Source organism: Engraulis encrasicolus, chromosome 14 (genome assembly GCF_034702125.1).
Source record: "Engraulis encrasicolus isolate BLACKSEA-1 chromosome 14, IST_EnEncr_1.0, whole genome shotgun sequence".
NCBI classification, from domain to species: Eukaryota; Metazoa; Chordata; class Actinopteri; order Clupeiformes; family Engraulidae; genus Engraulis; species Engraulis encrasicolus.
In genome coordinates, this window is record NC_085870.1 from 36,952,837 (window position 1) to 36,971,636 (window position 18,800).

The following is an 18,800-nucleotide window of genomic DNA, read 5'->3' on the forward strand; positions in this document are numbered from 1 at the left end:
TTTTGTTTTCCTCATGCCTTTATGATTAGGTACATCTCAATATCATCTAAATATTATTGTATAAACATTATTTTTCACTTTACTGTTGAATGTGATGTAATGTAATAGAATAGAATAGAATACAATAGCATAGAACAGAATAGAATAGAAGAGAGTAAAGTAGAGTAGGAAAGAACAGAACTCAGAACTCTTTAGGAAAGTTGTTGATTTGCTACATATGCCCAGTAGATGGCATTGTGGTATCACATTTTCCAGACGTGTCGGTCAGAGCCGCGTTGTGCTCTCTCAGTCTCAGTCCATGAATGAATGAATAGTTAAAGGTGTAGCTTCTTTCTTTGTGGTGAGATGTCTCTCATTGTCATCTAGATATGAGATATTATTAATATAACTTGTATTAAATGTGTTCAATACTTATATTAATATCATATTAATATAAGTATTGAACACATTTAATACAAGTTAAACTTTGTATTCATAGACTCAAAAAAGTCAGAATAGAATAGAATAGAATAGAATAGAATAGAATAGAATAGAATAGAATTCAGTCATAAGTGAAATAAACCATTTGGGTTAAATTGTTGATTTGCTACATATGCCCAGTAGATGGCATTGTGGTACCACGTTGGTCAGAGCCGTGTTGTGCTTCCTCAGCCTCTATGAATGCATGAATAGTTGGCAGCGTAGTAGCCCACTTCTTTGTGGTGTGATGCTTCTCTCATATCATCTAAATGTGATTTATTTATTTTCCAGCTACAGCTATTATTATAGGCCATAGATATCAGTGTAGACTGCATGCATATTTTTTGTCATATGCTTTATTGATGTCTGTCAATATGACATTTTTTTTGATTTCCCAGATAATTAGAAGACACATAACTATAGCCTATTTGTGTTCTACTGCTTTTGTTTAAAATATGGTAGATTTTGTAAAATCTGCAGTAGATCTATATTGAAATATGTCATTCTAACAATAATGTTGATTAATCACTTCTCATATGCAGATGACCTAACCATTCTATCACCAAGTAGCAGTGGGTTCCAACAGATCCTTAATATCTGTTCCGATTATGGGGTAGAATTTGATATTAAATATAATGCAAAGAAAAGTGTGGTTATGTTTTGTAGAACAAAAGATGATTTGAACATTAAAATCCCTTCTTTCTATCTATCTGGAGAAGAGCTGGGAGTAGCTAATACCACAAATTATCTGAGGCACATCCTAACAGATATACTGGAGGATGATGCTGACATGGGCAGACAGAGGAGAGTGTTACACGTCCAAGCCAACATGCTGGCTAGAAAATGCCATCACTGCACAACAGATGTGAAAGTCAATCTGTTTTGAACTTACTGCTCCCCTCTTTACAAAGCCCCACTCTGGGTCAGATACAAGCTAAAAGTAGCTTATAATGACTGTCTCAGGATTCTCCTGAAGTAACCAAGGAGTACCAGGGCAAGCCAGTTGTTCTGCACGCTGGGTTTAACTACTTTCATGGCTTTGGTGAGAAATCTCACTTTTAAGTTTATGAACAGGCTGGACCGATCCATGAATGAGCTTATTGTTCAGATAGTAGATCCAAGTCGTAGCTCAGTGAGGTACATGTCTAAAATATGGGAACATTGGTATGTGTGCCTCCACTAGCTTTCTTCTTTTGTTGTTGTTGTATAAAATGTATATATGAATGTGTGATGCATTGTTTTTTTATTGATCTGTGTAATGCATTGTCTCCTGTGGGCCTCGAGCCTTCAGTAAAGTAATAATAATAACACCTAGCTAAATCTCGATTTATCTCCATGTGTGTGTTGTAAAGGCTTTCGGGGAAACTCTGTTTTTATGTGCATGCTATAAATAAATTGACTTTCTTGTTCTGGCTTTCAGCCCTCCATAGCTGACATTCTTCGGTTAGCGTGGTGGACTTCTGCAGCTGCATGGTAAGACCCTTTCACAACGCCCGCGCACGCACACACACACACACACACACACACACACACACACACACACACACACACACACACACACACACACACACACACACACACACACACACACACACACACACACAGACACACACACACACAGGCCCACCAATGAGGGGTGGGGGGGCAGTTGTGCCGGGCCAAGGGAGAGGGGGGGCAAAATTGGGTCCTCATATTACGTTGTATGTAGTAAGAGGTTGACCTTTTCAGATGAGGTTTTCCAAGACAAGGCAAACGCTGTCAGCGGCTCTGCACACAAACCAGATCTAAGGTCAAATGGTCCTAAAAGGTCTAAAACAGGGCCACATGCGACCCAGATGCAGTCCACATGCGGCCCAACTGGAGCAGTGTAGGCTTACATTCCAGTTTTGATACTGCAGTACAACACATGATTTTCTTGTGAATTGCCTGCTTGTCTTGCACATTCACATTCAATGTGGTAAGGTTTTAGATTAGAGGAACATGTTTAAAAAAAAATTGCAGACTCATTTCCGTTTTAGTGATGGCTGAAAATGTGCGGCCCGACTTAAGTTCTTGGTTTCGAAATGTGGCCCAAATGAAATTCTAATTGAATAGCCCTGGTCTAAAAGGTCAAAACCCCCTGTGTCACATTTACTTACAGGAGTCTGCTGCAGCAGGTGCTGTATGGACTTACCTTTAGCAGCTGGTTCCATGTCGGTAAGTAGAAATAATAACAACAATAATACATACGTGTTATGTAGCACTTGTCTTACCACTCAGGCAATTTACAAGCAATATACATAATGTGTGTCTTGTGTAGAGGATGCCATGGCAGATGGCATGGATATAAGAGGGGGAAGCAGCTGTGTGACCATTCAGAGCCAGTTCTACTTCACCAACACAACCAATGCCTACGACATGCTGCAGGACTGTGGCAACTGCTCAAGGTATGTACTGTATGTGTGTGTGTGTGTGTGTGTGTGTGTGTGTGTGTGTGTGTGTGTGTGTGTGTGCGTGTGCTTGTGTGTGTGTAGGTGATTATGCATTTCTGTTGCTGTTAATCTCACACACACACACACACACACACACACACACACACACACACACACACACACACACACACACACACACACACACACACACACACACACACACACACACACACACACACACACACTTAAATGTACATACATGTACAAATGCCTTAAAGGGACACTCCACCCACTTGCATTAGGCTTTCCATTGCCAGACACCCAGTCATACTTTTGAATGGTTGTGCAACACTCTCTCAATTCCCCCTGAGACAGGAGAAATCCGTATTCACCTCTTAACACTTCCTCCTACAATGATGTAAACATCGTCATTTTGCATCATTGTAGAAGGAAGTGTGTGAGAGGTGGATTTCTATTGAGACTACAAGCCTTTTTCCCACCCCAATGCGCTAACAGACCTATCACAGATCATTGTGCCAGTGCTTTTGAAATCACTGGCATTAGGCTCATACGACTTTGATTTTGTCAAAACACGTGAGCGAGAACTTTTTGTCACGATGTGGGTGGTATTAAATACAGTGCATTTAAAGTCAGCCACTAATATGAACGAGAAGATGAGCTCGCACCAGTTTGATCTACAAACACATCACGTGTGAGGTGTGGGGGGGCAGGTGGAGAGGAGGAGCTGAAGTGGGGACCTGCGCAAACTTGTGTAGGGGTGTGCGACAAGACTCATGTACACACGTGAGTGAGTTGTTGACCAACGAGTTCATGGGAGCGTGACCTCGAAGGCGGGAATCGACGGGAATAAGCAACTGCAGGGGTTGCAAGATCTGACTGCAGTCGGATTCATCCCGCGATAGTTTTACGCCATGTGACATGTCACCTCGTCGACGCAAAATGAACGAATTTGAATTTGAAGTTTGACAGGAAATCTAAGCGTCATACAGCATTTTCATCCAGAGTGCATTGCTGTCTAAATGCGCATGCATGCGTTGACGAGAAATCGAATGACCTTAATGACCATCAGCCAGTACACTCTCGTGGGTATGGCCTGGGTGTGGCCTGTGGAACTTGAGCATTGCAATGTATTGTGGGGATTGTTGTCACAAATCCAAAGGCACTAAAAAGTAATTTTCCGCCTTTTCTCAGCCAAGAATGCTTCAAATAAGAAATTTAAGCTACTATTCTACTACATATATGACCCACTTTCAATACCGGTGGAATTCCCCTTTAAGGACAATCTTGAGCATCATTCACATTGTTCTTTTCAGATTGTTCCACTCCAAACGGATCGAGAACACCAACTTGCTGTTTGTGGTGGCGGAGACCCTGCCATGTGGAACGTGTGAGGTGGAGCGCCTGACCCTACTCAAGACTACACGTATCCTTCCAGCGCACTGTGAAGACCCTCAACACTCATAACACTAAGACACCCATGACCAGCCACCAGCCAATTACCAACACACACAGCACATTTAAAACCTGTGTAATGGTTAGGGAGTCGGACTGTAGGTCACAGGGTTGCAGGTTCGAATCCTGCCCTTAACACTCCCCATACCTCCATCCATGGCTGAAGTGCCACATTGCTCCAGGGACTGCAACCAATAGCCTGTAATACCTGCAAGTCGTTTTGGATTAAAAAAAGTGTCAGCTAAGTGTAATGTAGTAATAATAATAAAAAAGAAGTACAGTATTATAAAGTGTTACCAAACAGCTTTACTATCAGATTAACAAAAATAGGTTCTGTGTTATAATATAATATAATATAATATAATATAATATAGAATTATAGAAAATAATAGAACTGAAATACTTAGGCTACTTAGACATAGTTTATGTAAACTAAACCTTTGGGTGGCCACTTCAAGAAAATTGTTGCTACATATGCCCAAGAGATGGCATTATGGTATCACGTTTGCCAGAGCTGTTTTGTTGGTGAGAGCCGTGTTGTACTGTACTTTCCTCAGCCTTTCCCATCAGTTCAAGAGGAAAACCCGTGTGATGTACTGAATTCGTCCCGCTATCGCCGAGGCCCAACCAAATGCTTTGACTACCACGCACTGGTAAGCCATTAATGGACAAAATATTTTAAAACATTTTTTCGATCATTGAAAGTAAATGTTACAGTACATTCACACTATCCAGAAGTGCTTTGCTGCAGTTTCCAGAACTGAGTGCAAGTGTGTGCAAGTGCAAGTGTGTGAGTGCCTACTGTGTGTGAGAGAGTTTTTGCTACTCTGAAGAAATAATGCTTTCGTGTGAGAGAGAGGGAGAAGATGGAGAGAGTGAGAAGGGGTATGGAGAAAGAGAAACAGAGGGAAAGAATGTTGTGTATGTGCATTCGCATGAAATTGGAGATTTTTAACTGACTGGGGCATGTGATGGTTGGTAACAGATGTTCTCTCTTTTTTTCTTCCCTTGTCCTCCACTCGTTCCCCTGCAGGAGAACACCACAGAGTGCGGGTCAGGCTGCTCTCTCCACGCCTCGTTTACTGTGCTCGTTTTGGTGAAGATCATTTCATATTACCTCACTGTCGGCTCTTGAACGGAGGCCAGTCGCGGAGAACTACTTCATCTGTTTGCTCTGTGCTCCTACATTTCCTAAGTTCCCCCATTCCTGTTTTTGTAGGCCTTCTACAGAACTCATCCCCCCCCCATCTTGTCTCCTTTGAGTACCTTTCACCCGTGCCATCTCCCCGTTCCTCCTCCCAAAGTCCAGTACTGTCCACATGATAATACTGTCTATGGGAGAACTTTTAGGGGAAATGTATGTTTTGATGAAAAACAAACATAAGAAATCTTTGCTGCCATACGTGTTAGGTATACTCTGAACTTTGCTTGCCAAATTGAAAACGTTGAAAGGGGTCTAGGGATAGGAATAGTGTGAAATTGTCAACAGCTGGTCTGACAATGGTTATGACTAAGAATCATAGTAATAATAATGATAATTTATTGTGCATTATGCATTTTGTGCGGTTATTTAAAAATTGTTCGTTTTGGTTGTAGTTCTAGAATGTCTGTTTTTTGTTTGATAAAATCAGGCTGTATGAATTTAATATTTTTAAATTATTATTATTTATTTGTTTTGATCAGATCGCTTCTTTAAACTTACCACCTTTAGTCTCTAGACAGCTCCTTGCCTGGTGGTTCACACGTATCATTTCTGGTTTCAAGAGAAGAAAAAGGGGATTTGTCAAGATGCGTAAAAAAAATGTTTTGTCTCATCATTTTTCGCAAAACTGTTTGTAGAATGTTTCCTAGGACGTGTATAAAGATATATATGACGTCTGCCTGGTGTGCCAACCACCCTGATGTGCCTTGGTGCACTGCTCTCCGGTTGATGATGATGATGGATGTTGGGCTTTGGTAATAATTTGGCTTCCAGAGTTACTTTGTGGACATTATCAGTCACCACGAAAGCACTTTGTATGACCACTAATCACAACTGTAACTTCTGATCAAAATCAAATCATTCTAAGACCATGTGCAAATAGCCCAGGAAAGAAAAAAAACTAGAATGAACAAACAAATGTATTGTCAACATGTACAGGTGTGTCTTCATGCCAGATGAGGACAGGAAGATGAGCCAGTGGATATTTTGTCAGACTGTCAATGTATGCCTCAGAAGCCACACTGAGGAGAATGTGTGCAAGATTAGCCTGATGGCTATTGTTACCCATCATGTTGAGGGCAGAGACCACACATGGGGGACTCAAGATGACACTCATAATGGTGGAAACGAGGCCCATGTTTTCCTATCGAAGCACAGTGCCCCATCTATTGGACTGCAAGATGGACCTTGGGCTGTTTTTGTTTGTTTGTTTGTTCGTTTTGCTTTCTCCATTTGAAATAGTTTTTGGACTGTGAACATATGAATATATTTGCTGCATGATTAAAAGGAAGGGGTCTGACTTGTTAGGATATTGAGAAGCACGTTTTGAAGTTACCCTAACCACTGTTTTCAGAGATAGTGATCATTTTTCTAGAAAGGGTTGAATTTAAAGTGAGGATGCTAATTTGTATTCCGCACACAGTGCAAGCCAACTTCATAAGCTGTAGTAAAGAGGCACAGTTCAAATCTTTTGACTTTTGGCTCCATAATTTAAAGGAGAAATTTGGCAAGAATCAACCCACAATCCTGTAGCTTGAGTGCTATAGATGGATAATAGGCAGAGACAACTTGATGCATGATACATAGACCAAACAATGATCAGTAACCTGACACTTTCAAGCTGAGGCACAGAAACTGTATTTCAGAGTGATTTCTGCGTGCCCCATTCACTCAGTGTTGGCTACCAGTTCGGTATTTAGTCTATGTTGCATCCTGTTCTCTCCTTCTTTTTCCAACCAAGCAGCATTCTGTCACCTCGAACTGTAAGGTTTGCGCATGGATTGACTTTAACCAAAGCTCTCCTTTATCAAGGTGTCATGTTTACTGCATTTTGATTGACTACAAGAGGTCTGCACTGACCAAGATAGCTGTATTGCATGTTGTGAATACAGATACAGTGAAATGCAAATCGTGATGACCAAATCAGCTTAACTTTATAAGCACAGTGTAGCCTAATTTATTCATGACCTGGTTAACCTTATTTTTGCCATTTGATTAAGGAAGACCTGAACATACAGTATTTTCGTCTAATTTTGAAGGATGGATGTGCTAGAATCTTGTGTTGGTTGTAAAAAATGTTAAGCCAAGATGAGAAGATAAGATCTACTGTTGGGAAATTGTTAAATGCTAAGTGGTATATAGTGGTACAATTTTAAGGGTCTTTTTTCATTTAAGACATATTCTTTGCCTATTCCTTCCTTAACCTTGGCTGAGCGTTTGTTGTGTGAAATGTGAATATTCAAACTGTGACCGTGCGTTTACGCTTGTTCTCTCTCTCTTTCTCTCTCTCTTTCTCTCGCTGAACTCTTACTATCTCTGAGTAATACATAAGGAAGATAGTTTTTTTTTCTATCAAAGGTTTTCATTAGTGTTGTATGCAAATCAAGATTTATGGGGGGTCTTTGTCCCTCTTTGTTTATTGTTATGTTTTTAATGATGTGTCGTTTGTAAAGGGGCATAGCTCCTCTTTTCAGTCTTCCGACTCACTTCATTTTTTTGTACAGAGGCACAAAACAATGGAGGAAAAAGGCTAACTTTGTAAAATAATATGTAGGTCACAACAATGTTTATAAGAGAAACTGGTGATTTAAAGATGTCATATTTTTCACTTCAACTCAACATGAATTTTGTCTTCTGTTCTGTTGTCTTCACTTCTTTCACTGACTCACAAAGCATACAGTACAAAAACACTTAACTAGTGCATTGCAAAAAGTGAGGCACAATACCACATCTTGAATAAGGCTGGCATCTGCAGCTGCATCTTCAGCTAATTGAGCATTTCCGGTATAATGTATGCATGGCGTTGTTGGTACTGCAACTTCATCTAAGTCAACAGATTAATGCAGTGCATGGCTCAGGCTTTTTCTTTTCTTTCTTAAAAAGGTCTATGTTCACCAGTGTTTCATAAAACAATCCCTGATAGCAAAGGGACATTGAATCGGCACAGATCAATGTTGAATGTTTCTGCTAGCAAAACTCACTTTTGTGTACAAGTCAACCCGTCTGCCTGACCTGCCTATTCTAAGCTGTTCCATTCCCATGGAAATGGGGCATCAATGAAAAACCAACACAATCATCAAAACCAGTGGTTTGAGTCCTATTCTACTTCTGTTCAGTGTACAGGTAGAGAACTATTATGTATGCGCACATAGGCCTACTGTTTCCCCACTGTAGGCTATGAGGGAAATTGTGAACATAATGAATGTGCATCTCTGCCTCTATTGAGAATGAGATATAGAACATGACTTAGGTATAACCTATTTGCTATGACATACAGGCTAAGTAGTTGCCTACAAAAACAACTATGTTGGGATTTCTTTGATAGAAGCCTTTTGATTCTGACACATCCACATAATGTCTATGGTGCAGCCGGGCTACCTTATATTCAGGGGCGGTTCTAGACCAAAATTACCAGGGGGTCGAGGTGGGACCATTGTTTTTTCAGGGGCGCACATAAATTGACAAAAGAAATACATTTTTAATATTATGAATATTTAATAGACAAAAATGTATATCATGTCGCGGTCATTGGCTGTTCAGCACAGGGTCGACAACAGGGGCCAGGAGGAAATCTACAGGGGCCCTGGCCCACCCTGGCCAGAACCGCCCGTGCTAATAGGACTAGGCATACTCTCCTTTTCCTGAGACCGTAATCTGTGACTGTAATCAATCTACAGTATTTAAAAACTCGGCCATGCGTAGGCTACCTGAAGACAGTGGTCTTTCTTACCCTCTCCTTTTAGGGTCAGTAGCGGAACATGCACACATACAGAGGTAAGGAAAAAGTCTAAAATCTAAAACTGAAGAGTTCAGATGAAAAACCGTCTAAAAGCCATTAGGCCAAATCTATATAATTTTTTTTTTTTTTAATCTCTCAACTTTTAACTTTTAACTTCTTAACTCTTCAAATACACTCAAGTAAAAACATAAAAGTAGCCTACTGTTTCAAAATGGTTAAAATGCTGCGCTCAACCCTGCGTCATTTCCTTTAATTTCCAGCAGATGTGACCTAATACGCTACTGCATTTAATTTTCTACGCATCAGTCTACTCAGTTCTCAGGCCTGGTTCCGGTGATTCAGTAAAGTAGAAAATAGGCTGCTCAAGAACAAAAGTAGGCCTACTAGTTTTACCAAATGCAAATCACCTACCAAATACAAGTTCAAAGTTACGGTTTACTATTTGCCAGATGGTGGACAAAGAACAAAGCTGCGGAGAGGGATATCACGTTGCAGATGGATGGCTGTCAGACAGCAGCACATGTTTTTGAGTAAGACATTGGAATTCTATCTTTCTGGATGCTGTCTGTGTGTGGACAGCAACCCTTCAACCGCCAAACATCTACTGCCACTGGCCTGGCCTGAGATAAACACATTGTTGGTGGCATTACTCTGTTTAGGTATGTTACATTTACTAGTAATTATATGAACAATTGGTTGAATTATTTAACTATATAAGTGGCGCGTAAGCCTAGGTAACTTGTTTGTCATATTTATGTAGACATTAGCGAGGCTCGTAATTTAGCTTGGATATTAGCCAAACGTTGCATGTCACGTTGAGTTTTGCAGTTCGTTGTAATTTATTTAGGCTTTTCGACTATAGGTTTATTTTGTATACATATATAATAACTATATAACAACTATAATCGGAATGTACACTGTATGCGCGCGAGTGGGCTAGTCACGATTACCGGTAAATTGCACATTGAAATCCTTGGTTAGAGTTTGTGCTGAAAGTTTGCTAATTCGGTAATGTATTTTCATGAACGCAACCAAAAGTACAGTTGTTGCAGCTTATTTTGCAACAGCTCATGGGGTTGATAACATCTATATTAATTCTGACGTAAGTTAGTTGGTTTTCTGTTTTAAAAAAAAACTACAACAACAAAAATAAATCCAACCAAACCTAGGCCTACACGAAGGTCAAGGTGTATTTTCTGTAGGCCCATTTAACTGCATCTCTGGCTGGCCTGCTGCTGAAGCAAGCATCTGGCATCACTCATTCGACACGCATTGTTTCACCAGTAGAAGGCAGTGTATACCTTCAAATTTCAGAGAGCAGTGTATTTTTGCAAAGCCATCTATCAGTAATCATCTATGGCCCTGGCTTATTGCAGAGACTGGCTTGGTGCCAACGTTACTATTTTGTTGCAGAGCAGAGCAAGAGAAAATCAACTCTCAGCTCTGGATTTTCTTTGCGTGTTCTTTTAGTCGAGTGCAGTTATGGAAAAACACCACCTAACCCTAAAAAAAATCTAACAAAAGGTTTCTGAGCTGTTCTGTGTAGTATTAGGTGTCCTTAATAACATACTAAGTCTACTCAAGTCTGACTTAAGGAAAGGCCTCATTTTCAAGATGGCCGCCACTGGGCCCTTCAAATTACTGTAAGATGACTGTGTGTCATGAGATTACTGTGAAATGATCAGGAAAAGTGTTTTTATACATGTTTTGACCATGTAATATTTTAATTACAATATTACCTTTCCTTGATACAGTAGATAAGTGTTACTAAGTACAATTGGATGGTTTTTGTTGGATTTTTTTTTACAGAAACATTACAACTGCAGGCTCTTAAAATAAGAGTGTGTAATATGACAAAACACCCTACTCCGAAACAGTATTTGAATCAAATGCTTTCTATTAGCTGTTTTGTGTACTACACGGTGCCCCTAATAGCATAGTAAAAGTCTACCAAAATCTGAATATTACAAAGGTGTAATTTTCAAGATGGCGTCTAAAATGGGCATGAAGCTCTTAAATTAGTTAATTGACTTGGCCACAGATTCCACGTGTTTCCTGTAGACCCTTAACGCACGCCGTTCCACCAGTGCAACGCTGGAATAGTTTCACTATTCACATCCATAGTACTGCTCCACTATGACAGTGCAAATGGCCGTTAGTAATACAATACGACTTGGGTCATTGCCATTCTGGTAACAGTTAATTCAACATCACACATTTTTGGTGTTGGCAAACAGACAGCTTTTTACAAACTTGTCGATGGGGACTCTACCCTCAAGTCATGTGCCAATTTGTTTTTGATGCCAAATTAAGACAGCACCACAATACAGAGCCAATACAGGACCATGGGTCCAAGGCAATGGCAGTGCTGTTTGGTGGTAAGAGTACGGATTCACTTGCTTCTCTGCGTTACCACATCTTCAGCAGGAAGCTTGTTACCAGTAAATCTGTTCTTACCCCAGAACGACTGCCCCCGACTGAATGTTCCACCAAATTCCACTCACTCAGAACTTACTTTCAGGTCATGACTTGGCTTGGAAAGGAAGGTGAGCTGAATCCAGTGAACTGGGGATGGAAACTTGTGGACAACCACTTCCTGCCAGCTATGACCAGCAAGCCTGCTGTCCCTGATAGTCTCATGAAGATGATCCACTGTAACTGCACAAGTGGCTGCCAAACCCAATGTTGCAGTTGTAAGGTATATGGACTACTGCTTGTGGATCATGTCAAGTTGGCAATTGCGTAAATAGCTTCAATAAGCCTCAGTGGGAGGAAGAATGTGCGCATCTTTTCAAGGTTAAGCGAAAAAAAAAAGAAATAATAGGAAAGAGCTGCAGAATATACATAAAAATGTTTCTGTTCAACATTCAGGTCAAAATGTAAATGAATGGTTTAAGGGCGTAACGCAAAAAACAAAGTTTTTCCAATTCCTGAAAAGAACTATCGGAAAAATTGAAAAAAATAAAGAAAAGAAATAAAGCTCATAGTGGTGCGTGGAATTTCGCCTAATTTTGGCCATTTTTGGAAAAATGTGGCCTGCGGTGTGACATCCTTGGTGTGACATTTCTGTAAGATACAATAGAAGTATTAACATTCTGCACAAACATATCCCCCATGCTCTTTGTACTATTTTAGTACCTTTAGCCCCCACCCCACACACACACTGCTACCCACCCGCACCCCCACCCCCACCCCCACACGCTTACTGAGATTTCACTGCATGGTTTCACTGTATTACTTGTAATAATTGTGTGACTGACAAATACATCTCCTGGTATCCTTATATCCTTGCATGATACATGAAAAACAAGTAAGGATAGAGTAACACATTGCATAAGCATGTCACACCGCAGGAAATTCACTGCATTGTGGCCATTTCAATCCTTTTGTATACATGACTGACCTCTGAGATCATGTTAACTACAGTAGATAATGATATTGTGTTTAATCTTAATATGTGTTTTCATTTATAAAAAACTTTTTTCCCCTTCTAAAAGAGCAGTCACACCACAGGACACCATAAAATGAACCTAAGCATTGCGTGACAGAAACATTGCAATATGTAGACATATTAAGAGGTGAAGAGTCACCTTAAACTTCCAGACCACTCTCCAATAGCTGAGGTAATTACTGACTGGTTAGGAGGCTGTCTTTAAGACCCTTGTAGTTGGTCTTGCAGCTGCCCGTTCACCAACATTGACATACATGTCACCCCACAGGACACAATTTGTGTTACGAAATTGAACTTGTAGTTAATATTACTGTCTTGAATTTTTTTCACATTCACATATCTTAATATCAAGTTAATATTTATGTAATCATGCCAAATGCTTCATACATTACTCAAAATGCTGTTGGTTAATTTATTTATATATTATATTCCAGGTTTCATTAATGTTACAGTCACACCGCAGGATATTTGACATATAAACCTTAACATAAATCTTAACAAAAATGTTTCTTCTCATCTAAGACTAATATGAAACATAATGTACCACATCTTATTTATTGACATTTGTTTTTAAGAGGAAAAATAACAGATTTGTAGATTTTTAACCAATGTTACGAAAAAACAAGGCGTCACGTCTCCCACCCAAATACGTAAGAAAAAAAATTAAAAAAAGGAAAATAAGACAAAACATTAAACAAACAAAAATAAAAAATGGAACAAACCACAACAGAAGAACACAAACACAAGTGTTTCAGCGTGCACATGGTGGCCCTGGTTTTGACCAATTTTACAGTACCACACAGTCCTAATTAATTTGTTTTATATTAAATTGTACTCATAATCACATACTTATCAAGCAAATGTATTAATTACAATATTACATGGTCAAAACATGTTTGAAACACCACTATTCTTTGTAATTTCAAGTTAATTCTCATGCCGCAGTCCTTTTAAGGGCCTAGCGGCGGCCATCTTGAAAATGAGGCCTTTCCTGAAGTTTGATTTTGGTAGACTTTGAGTATGTTTTTAAGTACATCTGATACAACTGGAAACCACTGAGAAACCTTTTGTTAGAATTTTTTTGGGGTCAACTCATATCTGCACTTGACTATTTCTATACACATGATTTCACAGCTATAGCTCATCTGCATAGAATCAGTAGGCCTATTGTGCTTGAAAAAGAGAAGGGATCAAAGATGCAAGTGGAAAACGAGAAAAAGGTCAAAATGTTTAAACTGCATCGTAAGCAATGCATGCTATGCAGAACATTATTATAGCATTTGTGCACATACCATGCTGAATACGCACCATTTAATTGAAGGAAAATATGTAAGCTTAGAATTATTCTCAGGTATAGCATACTTGTGCGGTAAATGCTTGATTTACGCAGACAGCACTGAATGCAATGTTTTGAGCCCCTCGAAAAACCTCTAGACCATTGTTTCCCAAACTAGGGTACATCATTGCAAGGCGTAGGCTACGGGAGAAGATTTGGAATTTAAAAGAAGAAAAAAAAAATCAAATGGCAAAGAATAGTGGCAACGTAGGCCTAATACAATAAAAAGTAACCGCGCTATTAGTCCCAGCACTTGCATGTACACAGTTGTAGGTGAGGGGGGAAAAAACCTAATAAGTGCGAATGTAGGAAATGCCATGTTCTGCTCGTCTGCACGTCTGCTCGCATGGTCATAGGAAGGAAAATAGTCTGGCATAACCAACAGGCCTACATTTTTTAAAAATGTGCTAGGCCTACATAAATATATAATGAACACTTCATGACAGTCATCTACATCAGTGGTTCCCAACCTATGGGTCGGGACCCCCCTTATGGGTCGCCAAAGATCCACAGGGGGTCGCGGAGCCCTCTTGATTTTAAGGGGTTTCGTTTTAAATATATATAGCCCATGTTGAATAAAAGACAAAGCATTTAACTAATACATGCATAGACGCAACAAATTGTAAGTGCTACATTAAACATTTATTCTATATTTGACCAATTGAGGAATAAAATAACTAAAATAAGTTTTCGCAGGAAACGGAGGGCATCTTGTGGCTCCGTCTCGTGCGGGCGCTCGCGTGGTTGGGTCACCAAAGCTTACAATAGTAAAAACATGGGTCCCTTAAGAAAAAGGTTGGGAACCACTGATCTACATTATGCCAAGTATAGGACTCCTTCATCAAGACCTGTTTTTTTTTTTAAAAAAGTGGTCCACCTGCTGGCACATACGGACCACTTTGTTGTTTGCCTTGTGCACGTGCAGAAGGCAACCTTTTCCCTCCGAATTGAGATGCGCAAATCACAGATCTTACTTAAAAATGTATTGGCTCCCATTTTATGGACGTTTGTGCACATTTTCCTCCGCAGTAGACTACTGTACACATGCATGACAGTTCTGACAGTGAAGAGCTTTTGACAGTGAATGGTGTCTCATTGGTAAGAACAGCTGAGCTCATACGATCCTACCATACATCCTCTTGGGCCCGGCGATGACCAGCGTCCAGTAGCAGAGACTGAGCTGCCATGCCTTCTGGAACCTCACCAGCATGCCATAACAGCCAACAGGATGTCATCGCTGTGTCATTCGACATGGTTGTATATCATCCCTTCACTAGCAGTGCCTGGCAGGCTGCTTAGTCACACCGCAGCAACGTACGCTAAATGACATTCAACACCCCCCTGCCCCCCCTGCACTCTGCCACCCCTTCTACTGAATTCATGTGTGCGCGTGGACATGTGAGAAGACAGAACTGCTCTACTTCCTCTGAAGAGCTAAGCTGCCAACATGCTATTAACAGTTGGGTTGTTTGGCCATCACCAGCTTCCCCGCTGAGTACCATAGGCCTTGTTCTTCTCAAGCGTGTGCACACACTATTCTTGTGTTTTTGCACAACTACTCAAACGTTACCTTCAGTAGTGTCCGTACTCTACTCTGCTTTCCGTTATGGACATAATATGGGGATTAGATATGTTTAGAATGACAATATTTTGCAATATTAAAATCTGGGCTTATTGTGTAATGAGCAGATAATGGCTTTTCACAAGTGCAACTAAAAATAGCAACATTTGTTACTTTGCAATAGTTCATGGTTGATAACCTCTAGATATATTCGTCCTTACATTGTTGGTTTATTTTGTTTAGAATTAGTGTTGTACCGATACCAGGGCTTTTTCTAGGATTTTTTGGCATGAGGGAGCATCATGGCAGGTTACGGGGGGTGAAGGGGGGTGTTCCCCCCCCCCGTGAATGAGAAATTTACTAGGGGCGCTCAAATATATAAAAATAAAAGTATGAGGGTGCACCCACGGAGGTATGAGGGTGGAGCGCCCCTATTTCCCCGTTCAGAAAAAGCCCTGCGATACCATTTTTTGGCCCCGATACCGATATCTGATACCTCGCTGTGCAGTATCGGCCGATACGATACCATACCGATACCACTCGATTTGAAATGTATATATACGTATATGAAGAGCTGCATACTTCTTGAATGTAAAATAATTGCTATCATAGCTTTGCCAGACTGCTGCCTGCCTTTGTGAAACAGGAAATAGAATACTGGTATCGGTATTGGTGCAACACTATTTTCAGTAGACTTACTGTCTATTTAGAATGTGAAGGTGTTTTTTCAGTAGGCTTACTGTACTTCACAGTGTACCTGGCCCACTAAAGCGGTGGAAGCAACACATCCCAACTTATAAATTCTGAATACCACTGAACAGGCAGCTATTTTTGACGTAGAGGGCATACCTACCACGTCACATGCTGATTAGCCTAGAAGTTTTCTAACCCTGACCGTCAGTGAAGTTAGGCACAAGGGGGTAGAGGTAGTCAGAAATTGATGAATTTGGATGATGCACACAGTACTGTAGGTGGAAGCATCACTCATTGAACTAGAAGCACTCAGAGAGTGCAGACGTCCGCCAAGGAAGCTGCTTGCAGGCATGAAAATCCCTCACCTTTCGGCGAAATTCGCCGTTTTGAAATCAAAATGGGTCATTTCTGTGAATCGTGTATTAGATCCGAGGAGAAAAATATTGGGGGGGGAGGGGGGTCAAGCGAGGAGAAAACTGTAGCGCCAACTTACTGTATCATTAAGTAGCGCTCTACCGCAGAAAACTTAATTTCGTTTCAGAAGAGATTCCACAAAAAAAAAGATTCCACAACTGACAATGACGTTTGACCAATCGCAGCATTTGTTGCTGTGGGTACAGCCAACAACGTGAACGAGCACAAGTATAAGTCCCGCCCTTCATATTTCTCTTTGAAAGCCCAGTTTTGCCGCTTTGGTCTGCGGGGCTGGCGTAGTTGTATCAAATACAGAAATATCTTTCTTTATAGTTCTAGAACATCTCTGATTATAAGCAAATGTCCAAACGATCTGTCACAGATAGTCTACACGTTTCCCAGAGAGGTAGCTATTTGAGATCATGATACTTGTTATGAGATCAAGACGCAAGCATTTCGATGAGAAGTGAGTGGATGTAGTTTAGCCACAGTGGGTAAGCTGTTTTTCCTAATAATTTGAAACCGCATTTGCCCTGTCCACGTGAAAAAGTATTTATTCTCAAAAGAGCTCCGTTAATGAAAGCTTGGGTAGGCCTACGGCACGTTTTCCTGACGGCTATTTTAACGGATCTGTGCGCTACGAAATGGCGAAAGTATCTAGTAGGCACTACGGAGAAGAAGCGCATAGGCTACGCGAGGCATCCAACATCATGCTTGAATCATATGCTGCGGCTTCTTATAGCACGCACGAGAGAGGGAGAGGGAGAAAGAGCGAAGCCTAAGTTAGTCAATCGTTTGACACGGGACAAATTGTTATAGGAATCATGCCACGTTTTTTGTAATCCCTTAGTAGCCTACATCTAAATGACATTAAAAATCTACCGATTTATATTTAGTGGAACACGGTCAAACTGTTTTTTTTTTCACGGTCAAAGTTGGAGCTTTCCTATTATTTTTTTCATAGGGAAACAGATATACTAGGTGAATGTACTAAATTTTGAGTAGTTTGGATAAAATGTCAGTAGTTTATCCAAACTGTGACAAAGATTTTTTGTATTAGGCCTACTAAGTTGTCTGAAATGATGATTAACTGTTCAAACGAGATCACAACCAGGCAAGCGTTGAGGGGACATTGGATAGTGTTGAGAGGAGGGGGTGCTTACTTGCCATTGGGGGACATTAGTCTATTTTATTTTTAAGGGGGGCATTGACAGGGTTTTGATGAGGTCAATGGGGTGATGGAAAGCTTATGATGAGGTCAAGGGGGAATTTATTTTTTTTAAAGGCTGAGAACCAAAACCCATTTTATCTATCTATCTATCTATCTATCTATCTATCTATCTATCTATCTATCTATCTATCTATCTATCTATCTATCTATCTATCTATCTTATCTATCTTATCTATCTTATCTATCTATCTGCCCCCCTCATCAGACATGACAGCATGACAATCATGAAGTAACGAAGATGGTTGGCAGTTCTTCTTATGTTCACTGTCCCTGGGTCGCTACAATATGCTCAAAATTCATAATTTAAAGACGGTTTTAGCTAAATTTTGTCCCATGGGAGAGCATGCCCCCAGACCCTCCTAGTATGACTCTTATACAACACTATCCCCCAAAAACGCAACTGCACACCACACATGCGCGCGCACCGCTGCAGCACACATTTAGCACATTTCTGTTGTCAGACACAAGCATTGACATGAATGACTTGGGCTGTTAGCTTGCTAACTTGCTTTTCATACACCACTGTACATTAAATTGTGGAGACCAGAATCGAAATCATACAGTTTAAAACATTAGTTCACTACACTAACTATACATTTTACACTTAAAGCTTATTTAAATGAGATTGTGCTGCTGTTTTTCTACAACCACATATTTGCTACAACTACGAGAGACAGTTGGGTGGATGTTCAAAACATTGTCTATTACTGCCATATGCAGGACGCAACGCGCTATCGCGGTAGAGCGGTATGGACAAAATCCATACCTTTGTACTGTCCATACCGCGCACCCCTAGTTCCCGCAATTCAATTTCTGGTCCCTAGGGGGCGT

The 18,800-nt window shown here is 40.4% G+C and overlaps 1 protein-coding gene across 1 annotated transcript in view; it reads left to right on the forward strand.

The window, feature by feature from the left end:
* The window catches only part of LOC134462564 (voltage-dependent calcium channel subunit alpha-2/delta-2-like), a 60,112-nt gene extending 51,954 nt beyond the window's left edge, over positions 1–8,158 (forward strand). The window contains exons 33-38 of the mRNA XM_063215653.1: positions 1,880–1,932; positions 2,600–2,655; positions 2,759–2,885; positions 4,205–4,314; positions 4,914–4,996; positions 5,377–8,158. Coding sequence (XP_063071723.1) covers positions 1,880–1,932; positions 2,600–2,655; positions 2,759–2,885; positions 4,205–4,314; positions 4,914–4,996; positions 5,377–5,478 — 531 coding nt within the window. The 3' untranslated portion in view covers positions 5,479–8,158. The remainder of the gene's footprint in view (positions 1–1,879; positions 1,933–2,599; positions 2,656–2,758; positions 2,886–4,204; positions 4,315–4,913; positions 4,997–5,376) is intronic.
* Positions 8,159–18,800: the final 10,642 nt, after the last annotated feature.